General features: G+C 35.2%; 1 protein-coding gene and 1 long non-coding RNA gene across 3 annotated transcripts in view; one reads left to right on the plus strand and one right to left on the minus strand.

The window, feature by feature from the left end:
- Positions 1 to 19683, plus strand: part of LOC141406170 (uncharacterized) — a 33662-nt gene that overhangs the window by 5326 nt on the left and 8653 nt on the right. The window lies entirely within an intron of this gene.
- The window catches only part of cGlr2 (cGAS-like receptor 2), a 33111-nt gene that overhangs the window by 421 nt on the left and 13007 nt on the right, over positions 1 to 19683 (minus strand). For both annotated transcript variants that reach the window (XM_073991358.1, XM_073991359.1), the window contains exons 2-3: positions 286 to 1004; positions 22 to 220 (exon numbers count right to left, since the gene is read on the minus strand). In XM_073991358.1, the coding sequence (XP_073847459.1) occupies positions 22 to 220; positions 286 to 1004 (918 nt within the window). The remainder of the gene's footprint in view (positions 1 to 21; positions 221 to 285; positions 1005 to 19683) is intronic.

Genomic DNA, 19683 nt, shown 5'->3' on the forward strand with positions numbered 1-19683 from the left:
TCAACACGAACATATACTTACGGAATACTTCATAAACTCGTTTTTGAAGAGGCAGTGTTAAGCCAAATCTGGCCTTTTCCAATGTTGTTCTAGCACCAACAACACATCCTAACATTTCACGTATATTGGCACGAGATAATTGATCGTACATATTTAAACGTCTGTCCCAGAAGAACGGTAGCACACCATTAATCAGGCTTTGTTCCATGCTTTTGAACATCTAAAAGAAAAATTGAGAATATTAATAAATTTGTGTTTGGTTTTAACATTAGTCTTCCTACTTACATCCAAAATTATAATTGTCAATGATTTATTCCAATAGGATTTGCTACCCTCTTCTTTTACCTTCCATAGAAACAGTGTTTTGATAAAATAACTTTTCATGGGACTCATATTTGAATGGGCATCTCGGAATTTTTTCATCATACGCAAGCAATTTTTCAAATTGTTACAATTTTTTATTAGTTGTTGTTCCTCTAGATAGTATGACGATCTAAACGAGGTGTAATTATTTCTTGCCCATTTTATTGGTTTTGGTATGGCTTCCCATTGGCCAACATCTGTGGGTGTTATACTTTGACATGGATCCAAAAGTATACCGGGTACAAAATCCACAGAATATTTCATCCTAGCGCCAATAACTTTAATAGTATGAGCAGGACCTTCTCTATGATAACGCAACCGAGTAGATTCACCATTTAAACGGAATTCCCAATTCATTTCCGTTAATGTTTTGGTAAAACAACTTTGAAAGTACGATTGTAATTTATCAACCACCAATCGATTATTTGCATCCAACCATTGACTTGTCAGATATTTATATGTAATTTCATGTTGTTTTTCTTTGCGTATTTTCGCCAGGACACGAGTGAAATCCAAATGGACATTGCCGGGCATTTCGTCATCTTCGATAACATTGATGAGTTTGCTTTCGGGAAAACGTATACGAAATACCAAATCGAATTCATCGGGTCGAGTTACTTTTAAATTGTCACCATAACTTCCTGTAATAAAAGAGACATAAAATAAGAGGTATTGAATTAACCAAGCCAAATATGAGGATCACGGTGCTCTTGAATCAAATTTAAATGGGAGGTGCTTACACCTGGGAAATTTTTGCGGATTCTGAAACTACAATGTTCATAGATGAGAAAAATCAAAAAACAAGAAAAAATCGCTGTAGGGATTTTTAAATAAATCGCGGTCAAAATTCACATTTTTAGGTGTTTTTTAGGTTTTCACGATTTTGCTTGGAAACAGCAATTCCAATCGAAATGGAGCTAAAGAAAATGGTGTAGCTGTGAAAATTCTCTAGAGGATTGATGTTAATCATTTGTTCCCAGCCTGTACCATTTTTGAGATAAAGAAGCTCAGTTTACATTTTTAGTTTTTTTTTTTCTTTGTTAGGGTTTTGCGATTTTGCTTGAATACGGCAAGTCTTATCGGCATGGGACCTGAGAAAATTTTATAGCTGTGAAAATTCTCTACAAGACTGGCTTATGTAATTTTTCCTAGGTTGAACCATTTTTTTAGATAAATAAGTTTAAGTTGGGAAATTGCAGTCATGACATTGTTTTATAAGGAGACGATACAGAATTGACTTGAATTTGAATTGTCCCAATTTCAACTTCTATATCTCAAAAATTGTAAAACCTACGGAAATATCATTAAGGTCAATCTTGTAGAGAATTTTGATAGCTACAACATTTTCCTTATTTGCATTTTGATAGGACTTGCGGTTTCCAAGCAAAATCGCAAAAACCTAAACAACCCCTGAAAATTTCAATTTAAATCGCGATTTATTTAAAAAGCGCTCCGGGATTTTTTTGATTTTTCTCATCTATGAACATTGTAGTTTCAGAATCCGCAAAAACTTCCCAGGTGTAAGCACTTTCCATTTAAATTTGATTCAAGAGCACCGTGGGATATAAATACGGAATGTAATTATAAAGTTGTTACAGTAAGAAAAACCAGCTAAGACACATTTTAAAAAATAACATTTTTATACCCTCTCCACCAATCGTATGAAGGGTATATTAAGTTTGTTTTTCCGTTTGTAACGCATTGAAATAGTCATTTGCCTTACTATTAAAATAAATATATTCTTGATCAGGATAAAATTCTTAGTCGATGTATGAATGTCCGTAAGTCCATCTGTTCTAATCACTCTGGCATCCACAAAAATGGAGATAGGACGATGAAATTTGATGGACTATATAGGTGCACGTTTTGGTATAACCCCCATATAACGGTTTCGCCCGATTTCAGGTATTTTGACATCTTTAGTCAGACCGAATTAGCAATAATTGGACATTTAGGCTTCTTAGTGACTAAAAAACTTATATTCCAAAAATTATGGACATAGGTCCATGTTTTGGTATAGCCCTCATATAACGATACCTCAAAATTTTCGACATTTTGAGGATTTTAGTTACAATTTTTAACCGAACTAGCTGTACTTTAATATTTGAGGTTCTCGGTGCCACGAAAGTTCTCCACCAAAAATCGTCAACATAGGTCCATTGTTTCATAAGGTCCCATATAACAGTACCTCCCGATTTTCGGTATTATGAGGATTTTAGGTACAATTTTTAATCGAACTACTAGCTGTAATTTGACATTTAAGGTTCTCAGTGGTCACGAAACTTATTCACTAAAAATCGTCAACATAGGCTCATTTTTTGGTATAGCTCCCAAATAAACGTACCTGGTTGAACACATTTTTATACCCTCCACCATAAGAAGGGGCGTATATTAAGTTTGTCATTCCTTTTGTAACTTCTCGAAATAATCAAACGCCACAAACTATGAAGTAGGTGGATGAAATTTTGGTAAAATCTATTATATGTACGTAGGACTTTTGGTATTGAAAACGGGCTATGTAGGTCCACGATTTCGTATAGCCCCCATACAAAGTGACGCGTGACGCGTCGTCGTTTTAAGGAATTCTTAAGATATTTGTCCCATTTTACCACAGAATTGGTTGTAATTTGGTATTTTGTGTCTCCAGAGACTAAAAACATTTCTACCAAAGTTTGTTTATATAGGTCCACGTTTTGGTTAACCCCCATATAACACCCCGTATATAGTACGCGTCACTTTACGATATTTTGAATGTGTTAGTCCCATTTGACCACAGAATCGGTTGTAACTTTGTATTTTGTGTTTCCAGAGGCTAAGAAACATTTCTACCATAAAATGTTTACATAGGTCCACGTTTTGATATAGTCACCATAGGACGATACCTCCCGATTTTCGGTTCATTATCACACCGAAATGGCTGGAATTTGGTATTTAGTCTTCGTTGGGGGTACAAAACGTTCCCCAAGAAATTTGTAGGTATAGGTCCGCGCCCTCATATAGTCCCCATAGAACGGTTCCCCCAGATTTTCGGTATTTTGAAGGTTGTGGCCACATTAATCCACAGAAATGGCTGAAATTTGGTATTTGGTCTTCATTTGGGGTATTAAACGTTCCATATGAAATTTGTTGGTAGAGGTCCACGCCTTTATATAGCCCCATGGAACTTACCTCCTCTTTGAAGGTTGTGGCCTCAATATTCCCCATAAATGGCTGATATTTATACCCTCAGCATTTATGCTAACGAGGGTATATACACTTTCATACGGGCAATATGTGTCTCATCGAAATAATGGTTTTAGACCCCAAGTATGTTTGGACGAAATTTGTTTCAGACAATTTGGAGTCGATTGAGCAATGTCCGTCCGTCTGTCTGGCTGGCTGGAGCGCACAATAACTCTCGAACGGATGAACAGATTCGGTTCAAATTTTGGCTTTCGTAATATTTTGCCCAAACTTAGTTTAAGTTCGAAGATGGGCTATATCGGTCCACTCCTTCCGGTACCTCCCCCACAAAAGTTCGAAAATGTTCGAAAAATTTGTGGGCACGATAACTCTTGTAAAATGTGTACCAGACTTAGATAATGTTTCAATTTATACTCAATCGGTTCACTCCTTCCGGTACCTCCCACACAAAATTTCGGAAAAGTTCAGTTTAGAGCCGTCTCTCGAATCGCTCTGATTTTCGTTTTAGCAACTTGTATTCACTGCCCTCCATACGACGGTACAAGTTTCATTAGGGGCAAGTCCAAACTTCCTGAGAAAATAACCTGAATGTTGCAAAAAAAAAACCCTATGGCACCGTATGAGGTATTTGGAGCGCAAGATAATTCTAGAACGGATCTGCCGATTCGATCCAAAATTTGACCTTAGTAATATTTTGTCCAAACGTAGTTTAAGTTCGAAGATAAGCCATATCGGTCCACTCCTTCAGGAACCTCCCCACCAAAGTTCAAAAATGTTCGGAAAAGTTTTGCGCACGATAACTATTGAAGGGAGTGACCGATTTGGTCCATACTCTACACATCCTAATATATCTACCAGATATAGATCAGGTTCGAATATGGACTGTATTTGTCCACTCCATCCGGTACCTCCCACACAAAATTTCGGATAAGTTCACTTTAAGACCTGCAATCGATTCACTTTGATTTTTGTTGAAGCAACTGTGTAATATTTTATATGGTCTTATAGGCCTTTTATTACATGAATGAAATAAATAAATATTGTCAATATATTCGCTGCCTAAATTACGATGATAAAAGTTTTTTAGGGGCAAGTCCATACTTCTTGAGTAAACAGCCCGAAGAGTGTAAAAACCCCCTATGGCACCATATGTTGTGGCTGGAGATCCACTTCCATAATGGTCAATGTAGATCCATTCCTTTAAGTATCTCCTCCGAAAAACTTTTGATCTCTAATCCTAATGAACATTTTTGTCAGCTCAAATGCCCAAAATTTTTAAAAACCCCTAAATACATAGGTTTTTTTTTTTTTTTTTGGGAAAAATTGTTTCAATATATACAGGCTGAGGGGTATATCTCTGTCGGCAAAGCCGACTGATACTTTTTTACTTGTTGGTATTTAGTCTTCGTTGGGGGTATAAAACTTTCTCCATGAAACTTGTCGGTACAGGTCCACGCCTTAGTATAGCCCCCATAGAACGGTACCTCCTGATTTTCGGTATTTTGAAGCTTGTGACGTCTATATCTCACCGAAGTGACTGAAATTTGGTAGTAAGTGTTCGTTGAGAGTATACAACTTTCCACCTGAAATTTATCGGTATAGGTCCGCGTCTTCATATAGCCCCCATAGAACGGTACCTTCTGATTTACGGTATTTTGAAGGTTGTGACCTCAATATTCCACCGAAATGACTGAAGTTTGCTAGTTAGTCTTCGTTAAGGATATACAACTTTCCACCTGAAATTTGTCCCTAAAGGACGATATCTGCCAATTTTCGGAATTTTTGGAATTCACTTCAATAAAGTTAAAAAGTTCGGCCCGACGGAACTTAACGCTTTTCTTACTTGTTATACCCTACACCACACTGTGATAAGAAGGGGTATTGTGTCTTTGTGCATTTGTATGTAACATACAAAAGGAAACGAAATAGACCCATAGTTCCTTTTGAGGATACACATATAATCACTATCTGAGTCGATTTATGCATGTCCGTCCGTCTGTCCATGTATTTATGTTCGCAACGTACAGATCGCATTTTTTGTCCGATTCAGCTGAAAATTGGGGAATATAATTTTTTTAGCCATAGGAAGTACGCTATTGCTTTTGGTGAAAATCGGTTCAGATTTGGATATAGCTCCCATATATATTTTCGGCCGATTTGACGTATTTGTTGCACCAAACACGCTATATACGTCCGATTTTGATGAAATTTATGACTAAATTCGGTCTAAAAATAAATGTGCCAAATTACATCGAAATCGGTTCAGATTTGGATATAGCTCCCATAAATATTTTCGGGCGATTTTATAAATTTGCTCCATACGTCCGATATATACGTCAAATTTTGCTTAAATTTGGTATGTGTTACGGAATTCGGCCTAAAAATAAATGTGTAAAATTTGATCGAAATCGGTTCAGATTTGGATATAGCTCCCATATATATTTTCGGCCGATTTGACGTATTTGCTCCACCAAACACACTATATACTTCTGATTTTGCTAAAATTTGGTATGTGTTACTGAATTCGGCCTAAAAATAAATGTGCCAAATTTGATCGAAATTGGTTTAGATTTGGATATAGCTCCCATATATATTTTCGGCCGATTTGACGTATTTGCTACACCAAATACGCTATATACGTCCGATTTTGCTAAAATTTGGCATGTGTTACTGAATTCGGCCTAAAAATAAATGTGCCAAATTTGATCGAAATCGGTTCAGTTTTGGATATAACTGCCATATACATTTTCGACCGCTTTCACGTATTTCCTGCCCAAAACACGCTGTATGAGTCCGATTTTGATGAAATTTGGAATGTGTGACTGAATTCAGTCTAAAAATAAATGTGCCGAATTATATCGAAATCTGTTCAGATTTATATATATCTGCCATATATATTTTACGTATTCACAGTGGTGTATGGTATCATATAGTCGGCCCCGCCCAACATTGGTTATTTCTTTACTGGTTTAGATTCGATTAAATAATTTTGGCATTTGGGGTATACCTGGTCGAAAAATGTTTGCACCTAAAATTGTCGACTGGAAAGGAAAAATTGTTCCATTTTAGTTAAGAATATTTTATTGTGGAGAGCATGGCACAATTACCATGTAGTGGTATCACACCAGCTAATCGAATATGAAAAGTCAAATACCTTTATAAAAAAAATATTTTTTTTGTAATTTCCCCAACAACATAAAGAAAGTTTTGACATAACACGTTCAAAATTTTACGATGCCACTACCTGGGTAATTGTGCTATGGGTGGAGAGTATGTCCCAATTTACATTGGGCGAGTTTACTTGCGGCAATTGTCATTTTGTAGGAGAGAGAGGTGAGACATATGGTAACCCTTTGCCTCTCAGCACCCTCTCTCACCTACAAACTGACAATTGCCGCAAGTAAACTCGCCTAATGTAAATTGGGACTATAAAAAGTTTACTTGTTTATTTTAATATTTTTTATACGACATGGGGTAACATAATCAGTTTTTCTTCTTTAATATAATATATATAATATAATTGTTCCACAAACATCCCAGATGGGATAAGGGAGACTTCTCTCATATCAATGAGTGCACGCCGATTCATATTAGCTCAATGATATGGGACCTACTTTTTATTGCCGAGTCCGAACGGCGTGTCTTACGACACCACTTGTAGAGAAGTTTTTTCATGGCTTAAATACTCAGGAAATGTCGCCAGCATTACTGAGGGGGAATTTTGCCACCGTTGAAAATTTGATGTTGCTTGGCCTGGGATTCGAACCGCAGACCTTCTGAGTGCAAGGCGGACGTGCTAACCATTGCACCACGGTGGCCCCGTGGTGAATAGAGGCATAGGTTTGATGTTGCGTTGGCAGCCGCTGGCTGGTCAATCCGGTACGAAAGAAGCCGTTGCCGTGGGATTGTCGTCACCGATTGTCAATGTCCATTTGCTATTCGATAGTAAAGATATTGAAACTAAGGAAACTAAAAAATGAGGTCAAAATATTGGTGTGTGTTCCTAAAGTCTACAATTTTTTCGCAATTTTGGAAAATAGGTCATTTTTGCAATTTTCTGGAGAAAAAATAGCAATTTCTCGAAAACTATCAGGCATGTCACAGATTCCGATCGGAATGGTTTCAATTCCGTAATTTCATTTCGATCGTTTTTGTATTAGCTTCTTCAGATTTCGATCGATTTGGTGAATTCCGAAAATCGTAAGAACAAAGTTCCGTTTTCACAGAATGCCTGAGAGTGTCCTTTTTCAGGCCATAAATACGTTTGCACAACACTCTACCATCCGTTTAACACTTTTTTAAATTTAACATGGGTAACAAGTAAAAAAGTATCAGTCGTCTTTGCCAACAGAGATATACCCTCAGCCTATACGAATTTAAACTTTAATCTACGAACATATGAAATGTATTTAGGGTCTATTCAGAATTTTAAACGTTTGTTGTTGAATGTTGAACTTTTGTGGGGAGGTACCCTAAGGAGAGGACCGATATGGACCATTTTAGAAGTTAAACTAAATTTGAACAAAATATTGGGAGATCCAAAGTTTGGACCAAATTGGCTCAAGAGATGGCGTACATACAATTTTATTGACTTTTTTAAATATTGGGGGAAGAACCAGAAGTTGAGGACCGGAACTAAGTTTGGACAAAATATGACTAAGAACAAATCAGTTGATCAGTTCGAGAGTTATCGTGCTCTCCTGTTTTCTCAAAAAGTATAGAATTGCCCCTAAAAAAATAAACCGTCGTAATTGAGGCAGTGAATGCAAGTTGCTTGAAAAAAAATCAATCAAATCAAAGCAGCTTTTAAAGTGAACTTATCTGAAATTTTGTGTGGGAGGTAACCGAAGGAGTGGACAAATATAGTCCATATTCGAACCTGATCTATATCTGGTAGATATATTGGGATGTGTAAAGTAAGGACCAAATCGGTCTCTTCCATCAAGAGTTATTGTGTGCACAATTTTTCCGAACATTTTCGAACTTTTGAGGGGGAGGTACCTGAAGTAGTGGACCGAAATGGCTCATCTTCGAACTTAAACAAAGTTTGGGCAAAATATTACGAAGGCCAAATCAGCAGTTCCGTTCGTGTTATCTTGCGCTCCAACCACTACACGCGGTGTCATAGGGTTTTTTGCAACTTTCAGGCTATTTCCTCAGGAAGTATGGATGAAACTTGGACCGTCGTATAGGACACAGTGAATACACCATTTTACAACAAAAATCAAAGCGATTCGAGAGCAGGTCCTAAACTGAACTTTTCCGAAATTTTGTGTGGGAAGTGCCCGAAGGAGTGGAGCGATTGAGTCCGTATTGCCTAAGCCTGGTAGAAATTTCACGATGTGGAAAGTATGGACCAAAACGGTTATTCCCTTCAAGAGTTATCGTGCGCACAAATTTTCCGAACATTTTCGAACTTTTGTGGGGAAGGTACCGGATAGAGTGGACCAATATAGCCCATCTTCGAACTTAAACTAAGTTTGGACAAATTTTGGACCGAATCGGTTGGTCCGTTGGAGAGTTATCGTGCGCACCAGCTAGCCAGACAGAATCGTATTTCGTCCAAACATACTTGGGGTCTAAAACCATTATTTCGATGAGGCACATTTTGCTCGTATGAAAGCGTATATACTTCCGTTAGCATAAATGCTGAGGGTATAAAAACGTTTCCCATATAAATGATATATAACTTTTTTAATTGGCGTTATTCTGAACGAAAATTCCCAGTGAGTTTTTTCACTTTCTACCTTAAGTTGAAAGACAAAACTCATGGGAATATATAAATTTTATGAAAACCCAAGAAGTATTTTTTTTTAATTTTGGAAAAAATTTTAAATTTTTCGAAAAAAATGTTTTGCAAAAAAATAAAAAACAAAAAAATTCAACTTTGTCCTTGAATTCCTCTGCAACTACGAGACCGAATTTGAATGTTTTGAACATACATTTCGGTCTTCTATAAGAAGACCTTTTGGTCTTCTATAAGAAGACCTTTTGGTCTTCTATAAGAAGATATTTCGGTCTTCTATAAGAAGACCTTTTGGTCTTCTATTAGAAGACCTTTCGGTATTCTATAAGAAGTCCTATCGGTCTTCTATAAGAAGTCCTATCGGTCTTCTATAAGAAGTCCTATCGGTCTTCTATAAGAAGTCCTATCGGTCTTCTATAAGAAGACCTTTTGGTCTTCTATAAGAAGACCTTTTGGTCTTCTATAAGAAGACCTTTCGGTCTTATATAAGAAGACTTTTCGGTCTTCTATAAGAAGACTTTTCGGTCTTCTATAAGAAGACATTTCTGTCTTCTATACGAAGACCTTTCGCTCATTTATAAGAAGACCTTTTGTATTTCTATTAGAAGACCTTTCGGTATTCTATAAGAAGTCCTATCGGTCTTCTATAAGAAGTCCTATCTGTCTTCTATAAGAAGTCCTATCGGTCTATAAGAAGACCTTTCGGCCTTCTATAAGAAGAACTTTTGGTTTTCTATAATAAAACCTTTCGGCCTTCTATAGGAAGACCTTTCGTCTTGTATAAGAAGATTGTTCGGTCTTCTATAAGAAGACCTTTGAAAATATCTCTATTAGCTCAAATTCTAACGTATCGAAATGGGTTAAAAAGAAGTAGAAAAAATTCCTATAAATCAAAGATTGATGACACCGTAAAAATATCTGCCAAGCATGCGGCACATGTGTCCGCACAATATATTGCACATTTTCAACTGCCCTGCCAAACCTACTCAACTAAATCCAGAAGCTTTGTGGTTACAATCCATCGAAGCAGCAACATTTCTAGAACTGTAGATAGACCCAGAGCCTGATTAAGCAGAGAAATGAGCTTACACATATATCGCATCTGTTCAACAAAAGGATAGTAATTCACAATTTTTGAAATTTTTTACTTTTTAGTAGAAAACGAAATATAATGATTAATTCCACCCACTGTAAAAACCTCCCGTTATACTCTTTCGTAAAAATATAACGTTATGTGAGTCACTCGTCATGTATAACTTCTGATGTGTCCACAGTTTTTTTGTCTCTAATCTACTGAAAAATAGAAAAGTTTGAGCTTTGAGTTGGAAATCAATATACAAAAAAAGTATGAAAAAAATCTTGAACTTGACACATTGAAGCCGGCTGGAACAGTTCCCTGCTAACTTTCATAGTGTTCGTCATCATTTGGAAATGTCCTAACTGGAGTTTTGACAACAAAATAAAACCATAAAATTGTGTAAAATTTCTAAAGTGTTGTCGTTTTAGTAGATAATTTCAAACGTCTTCTACCCCTCAACATAGCAGCAAAATTACCTCACTGGACTATAAAAATTCTTGGAAATGTATATTGACGCGATAACAGCAAATAGATCGCAATATAAATAAGAATGGCTGGTAGCTAGGGTGTCCCACAAAGAAAAAAATGGTATTGATATGCATAACCTCAAATTTGTTTCCTATGATCCGAAAACTCTAAATACGAAATATTTATAATTCGAATTGTTCCATTTAAAATCTTGTTATTCCATTTGTAATTCGAATTTATCTTTATGTAATTTATTGGTAATTCGAATAAAAAATATAAAGCAATATAAACAAGTAAATAAGTACACTGTGCAACATTTTCAAGATTATTTTGAGCAAACAACTTCTAATGCAATTTTTATGACCTCTTTGGGTTTTGTTATGTTAGATCGGGTTTTATGGCCCTATCTAAACATCGTTAAATATTAAATTTTTAAAGCAAATCGGGGCTATATCTTTAAAAACCAATACGAATCTTTCCATGATATCCACCGCAAACTTGTAGATAAGAACATGAAGAAGGCATTTGGAAAAATAATCAACACGAATAACCTCATTTATTGCCTCAAATTGTATCATGTATCTAAAAATTTCGTAATTTGTATATATTTCGCAGGGTATCTCCAAAACGTTTAAATTTTTCTTAATATTATATTTGGGAAAAATATTCGCTGAAATGTTTCTAGCATATTTTTCAACGACAATTTGAAAAATATATCAACAATAGGGTTATGACTTTTTGAAATTTTTCCTCAAATATGATTTCCTGTAGCTGGAATGAATGAACTTTTGCCTATTAATCACTATGCTATCGTTTATTCCATTGAAATATAAAAAAGTTAACGCACAAATCGATTTTAAAAAAATTATTTTTTGAAAAAATATATGAAATGAAAAAAAATTTTTTTCAACAAATTATTTTTTGTTGCACTAATGAATAAATATAAGCCTACTAATAACTATAATAAGGTTTATTTCATTTAAATATTAAAAAAGTCGCGAAAAAAGTCACTTTGAAAAAATTTTACATTTTTTGTTTTTTGTTCAAAAATTATATTTTTGAATAAAAGCGTTTACGACATTTTTACGATTCTCAGAATTGAAGAAAAATAGTGAGGAATAAATTTTATGTCATTTTAATTATCTCATGTGGCTCTAAAGTTTATTTTCAATTATATATCTGTTTTCAGTGACTTCAAAAAAGTGTCCATAATTTTGATAAATTCAAATTTTAAAATCATTTTATGCGTAAGGTTTTTTCACCGAATCACCTCATAATTAAGATTTTATGTAATCTTATGGCAAAACTCATCACGCTATGATACAGGGATATGGGGTTGTAAAAAAGCCATAGCCCTAATCAACAATACATTGAAATGTCAAATATGAGAATAAACAGCTTGTGTGAACGTTGTTTGAAATATGTTTTATAAAAAGTACGATATGAAATCCCGCCTAAACATCGTGAAATGTTTTACAGTTTTAGAATATTCTGAAGAATTGCTGAGCACATTAATTGGAATTATTTTGCGAAAGGTTACTTGGTTCAAATGTCAATAGTTTGGCTGTACCTGACCATAATTACAGAAATTATGTAAACTTTATCGATTTTGATGTGCTAGTTGCGGTTTTTCCCAGTTCGTCTATTGGACACTTAAGTTCTACTACTCTAGGACTACAATATTGCTGAAGGCTGCAAAGCACAAAGCGTTTCGAGCTCTCCAGTCACTAAATATGGTGCCATAAGATTTTTTAAAACTTTCGGGCTTTTTTCTCAAGATGTATAGACTTGCCCTTGAAAAAACTTTTACTGTCGTAATTGAGGCAGCGAATGCAAGTTGCTTCAACAAAAATCAAAGTGATCCGAGAGCAGGTCTTAAAGTGAATTTATCCAAAAATGTGTGTGGGAGGGTACCCGACGGAGTGGACAAATACAGTCCATATTCGAACCTGATCTATATCTGGTAGATATATTAGGATGTGTAAAGTATGGACCAAATCGGTCACTCCCTTCAATAGTTATCGTGCGCAAAACTTTTCCGAACATTTTTGAACTTTTGTGGGGGAGGTACCTGAAGGAGTGGACCGATATGGCTTATCTTCGAACTTAAACTATGTTTGGCAGATCCGTTCGAGAGTTATCTTGGGCTCCAACCACCTCACACGGTGTCATAGGGTTTTTTTTTGCAACTTTTAGGCTATTTTCTCAGGAAGTGTGGACTTGCATCTGATGAAACTTGTACCGTCTTATGGGGGGCAGTGAATACAAGTTACTGAAACAAAAATCAAAGCGATTCTAGAGCAGGTCCTAAACTGAACTTATCCCAATTTTTGTGTGGGAGGAACCCGAAGGAGTGGAACGATTGAGTGCAGATTGGAACCTCATCTAAGTCTAGTAGAAATGTTACGGTGTGCAAAGTACGGACCAAATCGGTTACACCCTTCAAGAGTTATCGTACGTACAAATTTTCCGAACATTTTCGAACTTTTGTGGGGGAGGTACCGGAAGGAGTGGACCGATATGGTCCATCTTTGAACTTAAACTAAGTTTGGACAAAATATTACGAAAGCCAAATTTTGGTTCCAATCGGTTGATCCGTTCGAGAGTTATCGTGCGCTCCAGCCAGACAGACAGACGGACGGCCATTGCTCAATCGACTCCAAATTGTCTGAAACACATTTCGTCCAAACATACTTGGGGTCTAAAACCATTATTTCGATGAGGCACATTTTGCCCGTATGAAAGTGTATATACCCTTCATAGCCTAAAGGCTGAGGGTATAAAAAATTTTGCCCATTTTATGACCAAAAAACTTAATTTTTTAAGCCAAAAATTGAAATTTTGATTTATTTTGGACCAACATTTCAGTAAATTCTAATATTTCTTAAAAAATCGAAGGACTAGATCTTTATGTTCTAAATAAGCCCACAAAAATATATGACGATCGGTTAATTAGTTTTCGTGCTAGAGTCGGCACCGCAAACGCTTTTACAAAAAAGGTGAATATGTAAAATATATATAGGAGATATATATCAATTTGAACTGATTTCTATATAATATGGTACACATTCAAAATTTCATCAAAATTGGACAGATATAGGGTGTTTGGTGCAGCAAATACGTGATATCGGGCGAAAATATATATGGGAGCTATATCCAAATCTAAAAAGATTTCGATGTAATTTGGCACATTTATTTTTAAGCCAAATTCAGTAACACATACCAAATTTTAGCAAAATCGGACGTATATAGCGTATTTGGTGCAGCAAATACCTGGAATCGGGCGAAAATATATATGGGAGCTATATCCACATCTGAACCGATTTCGATGTAATTTGACACATGTATTTTCAGACCGAATTCAGTCACATATTCCAAATTTTATTAAAATCGGACGTATATAGCATATTTGGGGCAGCAAATACGTCAAATCGGCCGAAAATATATATGGGAGCTATATCCAAATCTGCACCGATTTTGATGTAATTTGGAACATTTATTTTTAGACCGAATTCAGTCACACGTTCCATATTTCATCGAAATCAAACATATATAGCGTATTTGGTGCAGCAAATACGTCAAATCGGCTGAAAATATATATGGGAGCTATATCCACATCTGAACCGATTTCGATATAATTTGGCATACTTATTTCTAGATCGAATTCAGTCACACATCCCAAATTTCATCAAAATCGGACCTATATAGCGTGTTTAGTGCAGCAAATACGTCAAATCGGCTGAAAATATATATGGTAGCTATACCCAAATCTGAACCGATTTCGATATAATTTGGCACACTTATTTCCAGACCGAGTTCGGTCACACATTCCAAACTTCATCAAAATCGAACATATATAACGTGTTTGGTGCAGCAAATACGTCAAATCGGCCGAAAATATATATGGTAGCTATACCCAAATCTGAACCGATTTCGATGTAATTTGGCACATTTATTTTCAGACCGAATTCAGTCACATATTCCAAATTTCATCAAAATCGGACGTATATAGAGTGTTTGGTGCAGCAAATACGCCAAATCGGCCGAAAATATATATGAGAGCTATATCCAAATCTGAACCGATTTTCACCAAAAGCAATAGCCGTTCTTCATATGGCTAAAAAAATTATATTCCCCAATTTTCAGCTGAATCGGACAAAAAATGTGACCTGTACGTTGCACGTTGAAGGTGATTCTATGTATATCCCCAAAAGGAACTATGGGTGTATTTCGTTTCATTTTGTATGTTACATACAAATGCACAAAGACACAATACCCCTTACCACAGTGTGATGTAGGGTACAAAAAAAAAAATCAGACGCTAGATTAAGATGTGCTCTTTCATATGAAAAATAAATCTACCAAAAATAAAGTTTGGTATTTTTCTTGGGGAAAAATCATTGAAAATTGCCATTTTGAGCCTTTACAAGTGGGAATCACCCTTTAACTGATCGCCATATAATTTCATAATTAATGAGAAACAGTATGGATGATATAAAACTTCAATAAAATTTTTTGCTGTATTTGGGACACCCTACTGGTTGCTGAAAGAAACCGCAACTACTTTTTTAACTCGTGTTCTGCAACTTTGTATGCTATTGTGTACACAAACATCACATTCTGACGGCACGTTTAAATATATATACATACATATATGTATAGTGGGGTCTAAATACAACGTAAACAAGTTTATGAATTTATATTAGGGCGGACCAAAAAACGACAACATTTTTTTTTGAAAGGCCTAGCCCCTACATTTTTTCGATTCGATGCAAAAAAACTTATATATGAAATTTTATGGCGATCGGTTGGTTATCGTGACCGTTTTTTCGGCCCGCCCTAATATACATATATGTATGTGCATAGATTCCGTGGTGCATTGACGCCTTTTTCCCCCAATAAAATACTAACATTTCCAGAATATTTCCACTATAAAAAACTTCTCTACAATTGGGGTTGTTATTCAGACACGGCTATTGAAAAGGGTTCCCAGATCTTGAGGCCGTCTCGGGTTGCATTCATTGATATGAGAGAAATATCGCCTAGTCACTTCAGTAATGTATGTGGGAAATCGTTTCTTTTTACTTATGTACATATGGATAGCGTAAAATTTTGGAACACTTAAAACATAACTTCATTGCAAAAGAAGACCCTTGTTTGTGAATAAAGTATCCGCAATTCTTTGGGACCACACAATATCAACAATAATAAGCCACATATTTTCTTTGTTTGTTTTTGTTTCCAAAAATGTCCATAAACCATAAACTCATTCCCCATTTTGGAATCTTAACGCCTTTTTGGCAAGTTATTTGAATACATATTTCACACATTCCCCATTTCATGGTAAGTTTTTTTTTTCAGAAAAAAAATTCTATTTTTTTTGTGTTTACATTTTGCTCTGCTGATACGTCACAATGTTTGGCGTTTACATCAGAAACCGGGAATGCTAATCGAATGCGGTTTTTGCTTTGCACTTTAACTTTAGCTAGTGGAGAGAAAGCAAAAAATAGCGAAATGTAGTTGCCAAACAAATATAATACAAAATCCCCAAGGGAATTTTCTTGGTGTATTCTAAAAAATATTCAATATAAGAAGAAATGGAAACGAAATAACAATTCAAAAGTTAAATTCAATTCAAAAATTAAAGTAAAGGTAAGGTCACATTAGGCAAATATTTGCTCCAGCGACCGGCATTGTGCACTTACTGAGATCAAGTGGGTGTTATAATACATTGAATTTATGCCCACTTGCTCTCAGTAAGCGCACACTACCGGTCGCTGGAGCAAATATTTGCCTAATGTAACTGTACCTTTAGATTATACATATTTATATTATTATTCGGGTGTCATTTATGCGATGTTTGTGGAATAATAATAATAATAATTATTTGTTGTATGGTTATAGTTGACCTTTGGACTGAAGTTTTCTATAAGTTTTAGTTTGGCTTGAGGTCAGTAAATTAAAAACATTTTATTTTGTTTTTAATAGTATTTTATTTTCCGATATTTCGGTCGTCTCCGACAACCATCATCAGGGATTTAATCTTTAAAAAGAACAAATTACATTTGCTATATAAAAAACATTAACAAAATTAGTTTTTAACACAATAATTACATTTGTTCTATTTTGCAGTCACTAGAAATAACTTCCTCATCTTTTCACAAATATTCTCCAACTAAACTTTTTGATGTTTTTCTATCAAGTTTCTATAGATTTGTGCACAGTGGTCTGTGTCTGTCTTGTAATTCATCCGTTTTTCTACCGGAACATTTATTATATGGAGCATTTCTAGCATAAATCTTCGCTTGTAGTTATTTTCTTGCGTCAAAATGTCCACATTTTTAAAGTTGGGAGTGTGTCCTGTAAGAGCACAATGGGCTGCGAGTGCGGTTTTTTGTTCTAAAGGTCTGTTTTTGGCTTTCTGATCCGACTTGTGTGCACTTTATCCGCAGAGTATTAAACATAAGCGACAGACAATTTCATACCAAAAATATAGCAAAAATCAAAAACATTTTAAAAATGAATGACTTCCCCAATAAAACGGTGAAAGATCTCATCAACCAGGTTCGATGCAAAAAAGATAATATGGACCAAAAACCGCCAAAGATATATAAACGCGCGACATATGTTCCAGGCTTTTCAGAAAGATTTTCTCACTCCAATCTATATGACAAAGAGCACTTTCAATTGGCACTAAAAAGCACAAATACAAATAACAACTTTTTTAGCCGTACGAAGTCAAAAGTTCCTCCGGAAGACAAGTCTAACGTCGTTTATAAAGTGAAATGCAATGGTGACGGGTCCAACATATGCCATAAGGTATATGTTGGGACAACAAAATCAAAACTAAAAACTAGGTTAAGTGCACACAAGTCGGACCAGAAAGCCAAAAACAGACCTTTAGAACAAAAAACCGCACTCGCAGCCCATTGTGCTCTTACAGAACGCACTCCCAACTTTAAAAATGTGGACATTTTGACGCAAGAAAATAACTACAAGCGAAGATTTATGCTAGAAATACTCCATATAATAAATGTTCCGGTAGAAAAACGGATGAATTACAAGACAGACACAGACCACTGTGCACAAATCTATAGAAACTTGATAGAAAAACATCAAAAAGTTTAGTTGGAGAATATTTGTGAAAAGATGAGGAAGTTATTTCTAGTGACTGCAAAATAGAACAAATGTAATTATTGTGTTAAAAACTAATTTTGTTAATGTTTTTTATATAGCAAATGTAATTTGTTCTTTTTAAAGATTAAATCCCTGATGATGGTTGTCGGAGACGACCGAAATATCGGAAAATAAAATACTATTAAAAACAAAATAAAATGTTTTTAATTTACTGACCTCAAGCCAAACTAAAACTTATAGAAAAATAATAATTATTATTATTATTATTATTATATCATTAGGGTTAGGTTTCTATATGATGTATCGTTACATCATAAATTGTGACGATACTCATGTAAAAGCCAGTAAAAATTCTTTCGGATTTGCCGACCCTCTGTATATTATCATATGGAAAAATCTAAAATTTTCAAAGATATCTAGGAAAAATGTATAATTTTTAGGTGTTAATGAAATACTCAGGATGATCACAATGGACCTTAAGTTCTCCGGGTGGAGTAGCTGCCATCACAGCAGCTGCGCATCCCAAACCTAATTTTTAGGTGTTTGTGAGCTTGGTATCAGAAATAGTGGTCATAAGTATTCCATCTACAGATCTAATCAAGACAACAGTCTACACGAATAAAATGCTCTCTTCATTGATTGTTACTGTGCGGGTTTTTATACCATACACCACACTGTGCACGGTGCCCTTGAATCAAATTTAAATGTAAGGTGCTTACACCTGGGAAGTTTTTGCGGATTCTGAAACTAAAATGTTCATAGATAAGAAAAATCAAAAAACAAAAAATCGCCGGAGCGCTTTTTAAATAAATCGCGATTCAAGTTGACATTTTTATGGGTTGTTTAGGTTTTTGCGATTTTGCTTGGAAACCGCAATTCCTATCAAAATGGGAATAAAGGAAATGTTGTATCTATCAAAATTCTCTACAAGTTTGATCTTAATGATATTTTCGTAGGTTTTACAACTTTTGGGATATAGAAGTAGAAATTGGGACAATTCAAATTCATTTCAATTCTGTATCGTCTCCTTATAAAATAATGCCATTACTGCAATTTCCCAACTTAAACTTATATATCTAAAAATATGGTAAAACCTATTATCTTTTAGATAATTTTCACAGCTATAAGATTTTCTCAGGTCCCATGCCGATAAGACTTGCCGTATTCAAGCAAAAGAACCTAAAAATGTAAACTGAGCTTCTTTATCTAAAAAATGGTACTGCCTGAGAACAAATCATAAATGTCAATCCTGTAGAGAATTTTCACAGCTACAACATTTTCTTTAGCTCCATTTCAATTGGACTTGCGGTTTCCAAGCAAAATCGTGAAACCTAAAAAACACCTAAAAATGTGGATTTTTACCGCGATTTATTTAAAAATCCCTACAGCGATTTTTTCTTGTTTTTGGATTTTTCTCATCATTGAACATTGATGTTTCAGAATTCACAAAACCTTCCCATGTGTAAGCGGTTTTCATTAAAAGTTAGTTAAGGCCAGGGTTTCGGAGTCGGAGTCGGAGTCTACGAGTCGGAGTCGGAGTCTACGAGTCGGAGTCGAGCAATTTTGCTGGAGTCGGAGTCGGAGTCTGAGTCGAAAAAAATAACTCGACTCCGACTCCGGGCAAAATTTTTTTCTACGTTATAGATATATAACCTTAAATTTGGAACAAGAACATTTCTTTAAAATGATTATTTATTTTAAAAGAAAG

Source organism: Musca autumnalis, unplaced genomic scaffold (genome assembly GCF_047663935.1).
Source record: "Musca autumnalis isolate F117 unplaced genomic scaffold, ASM4766393v1 scaffold_5, whole genome shotgun sequence".
NCBI lineage: Eukaryota > Metazoa > Arthropoda > Insecta > Diptera > Muscidae > Musca > Musca autumnalis.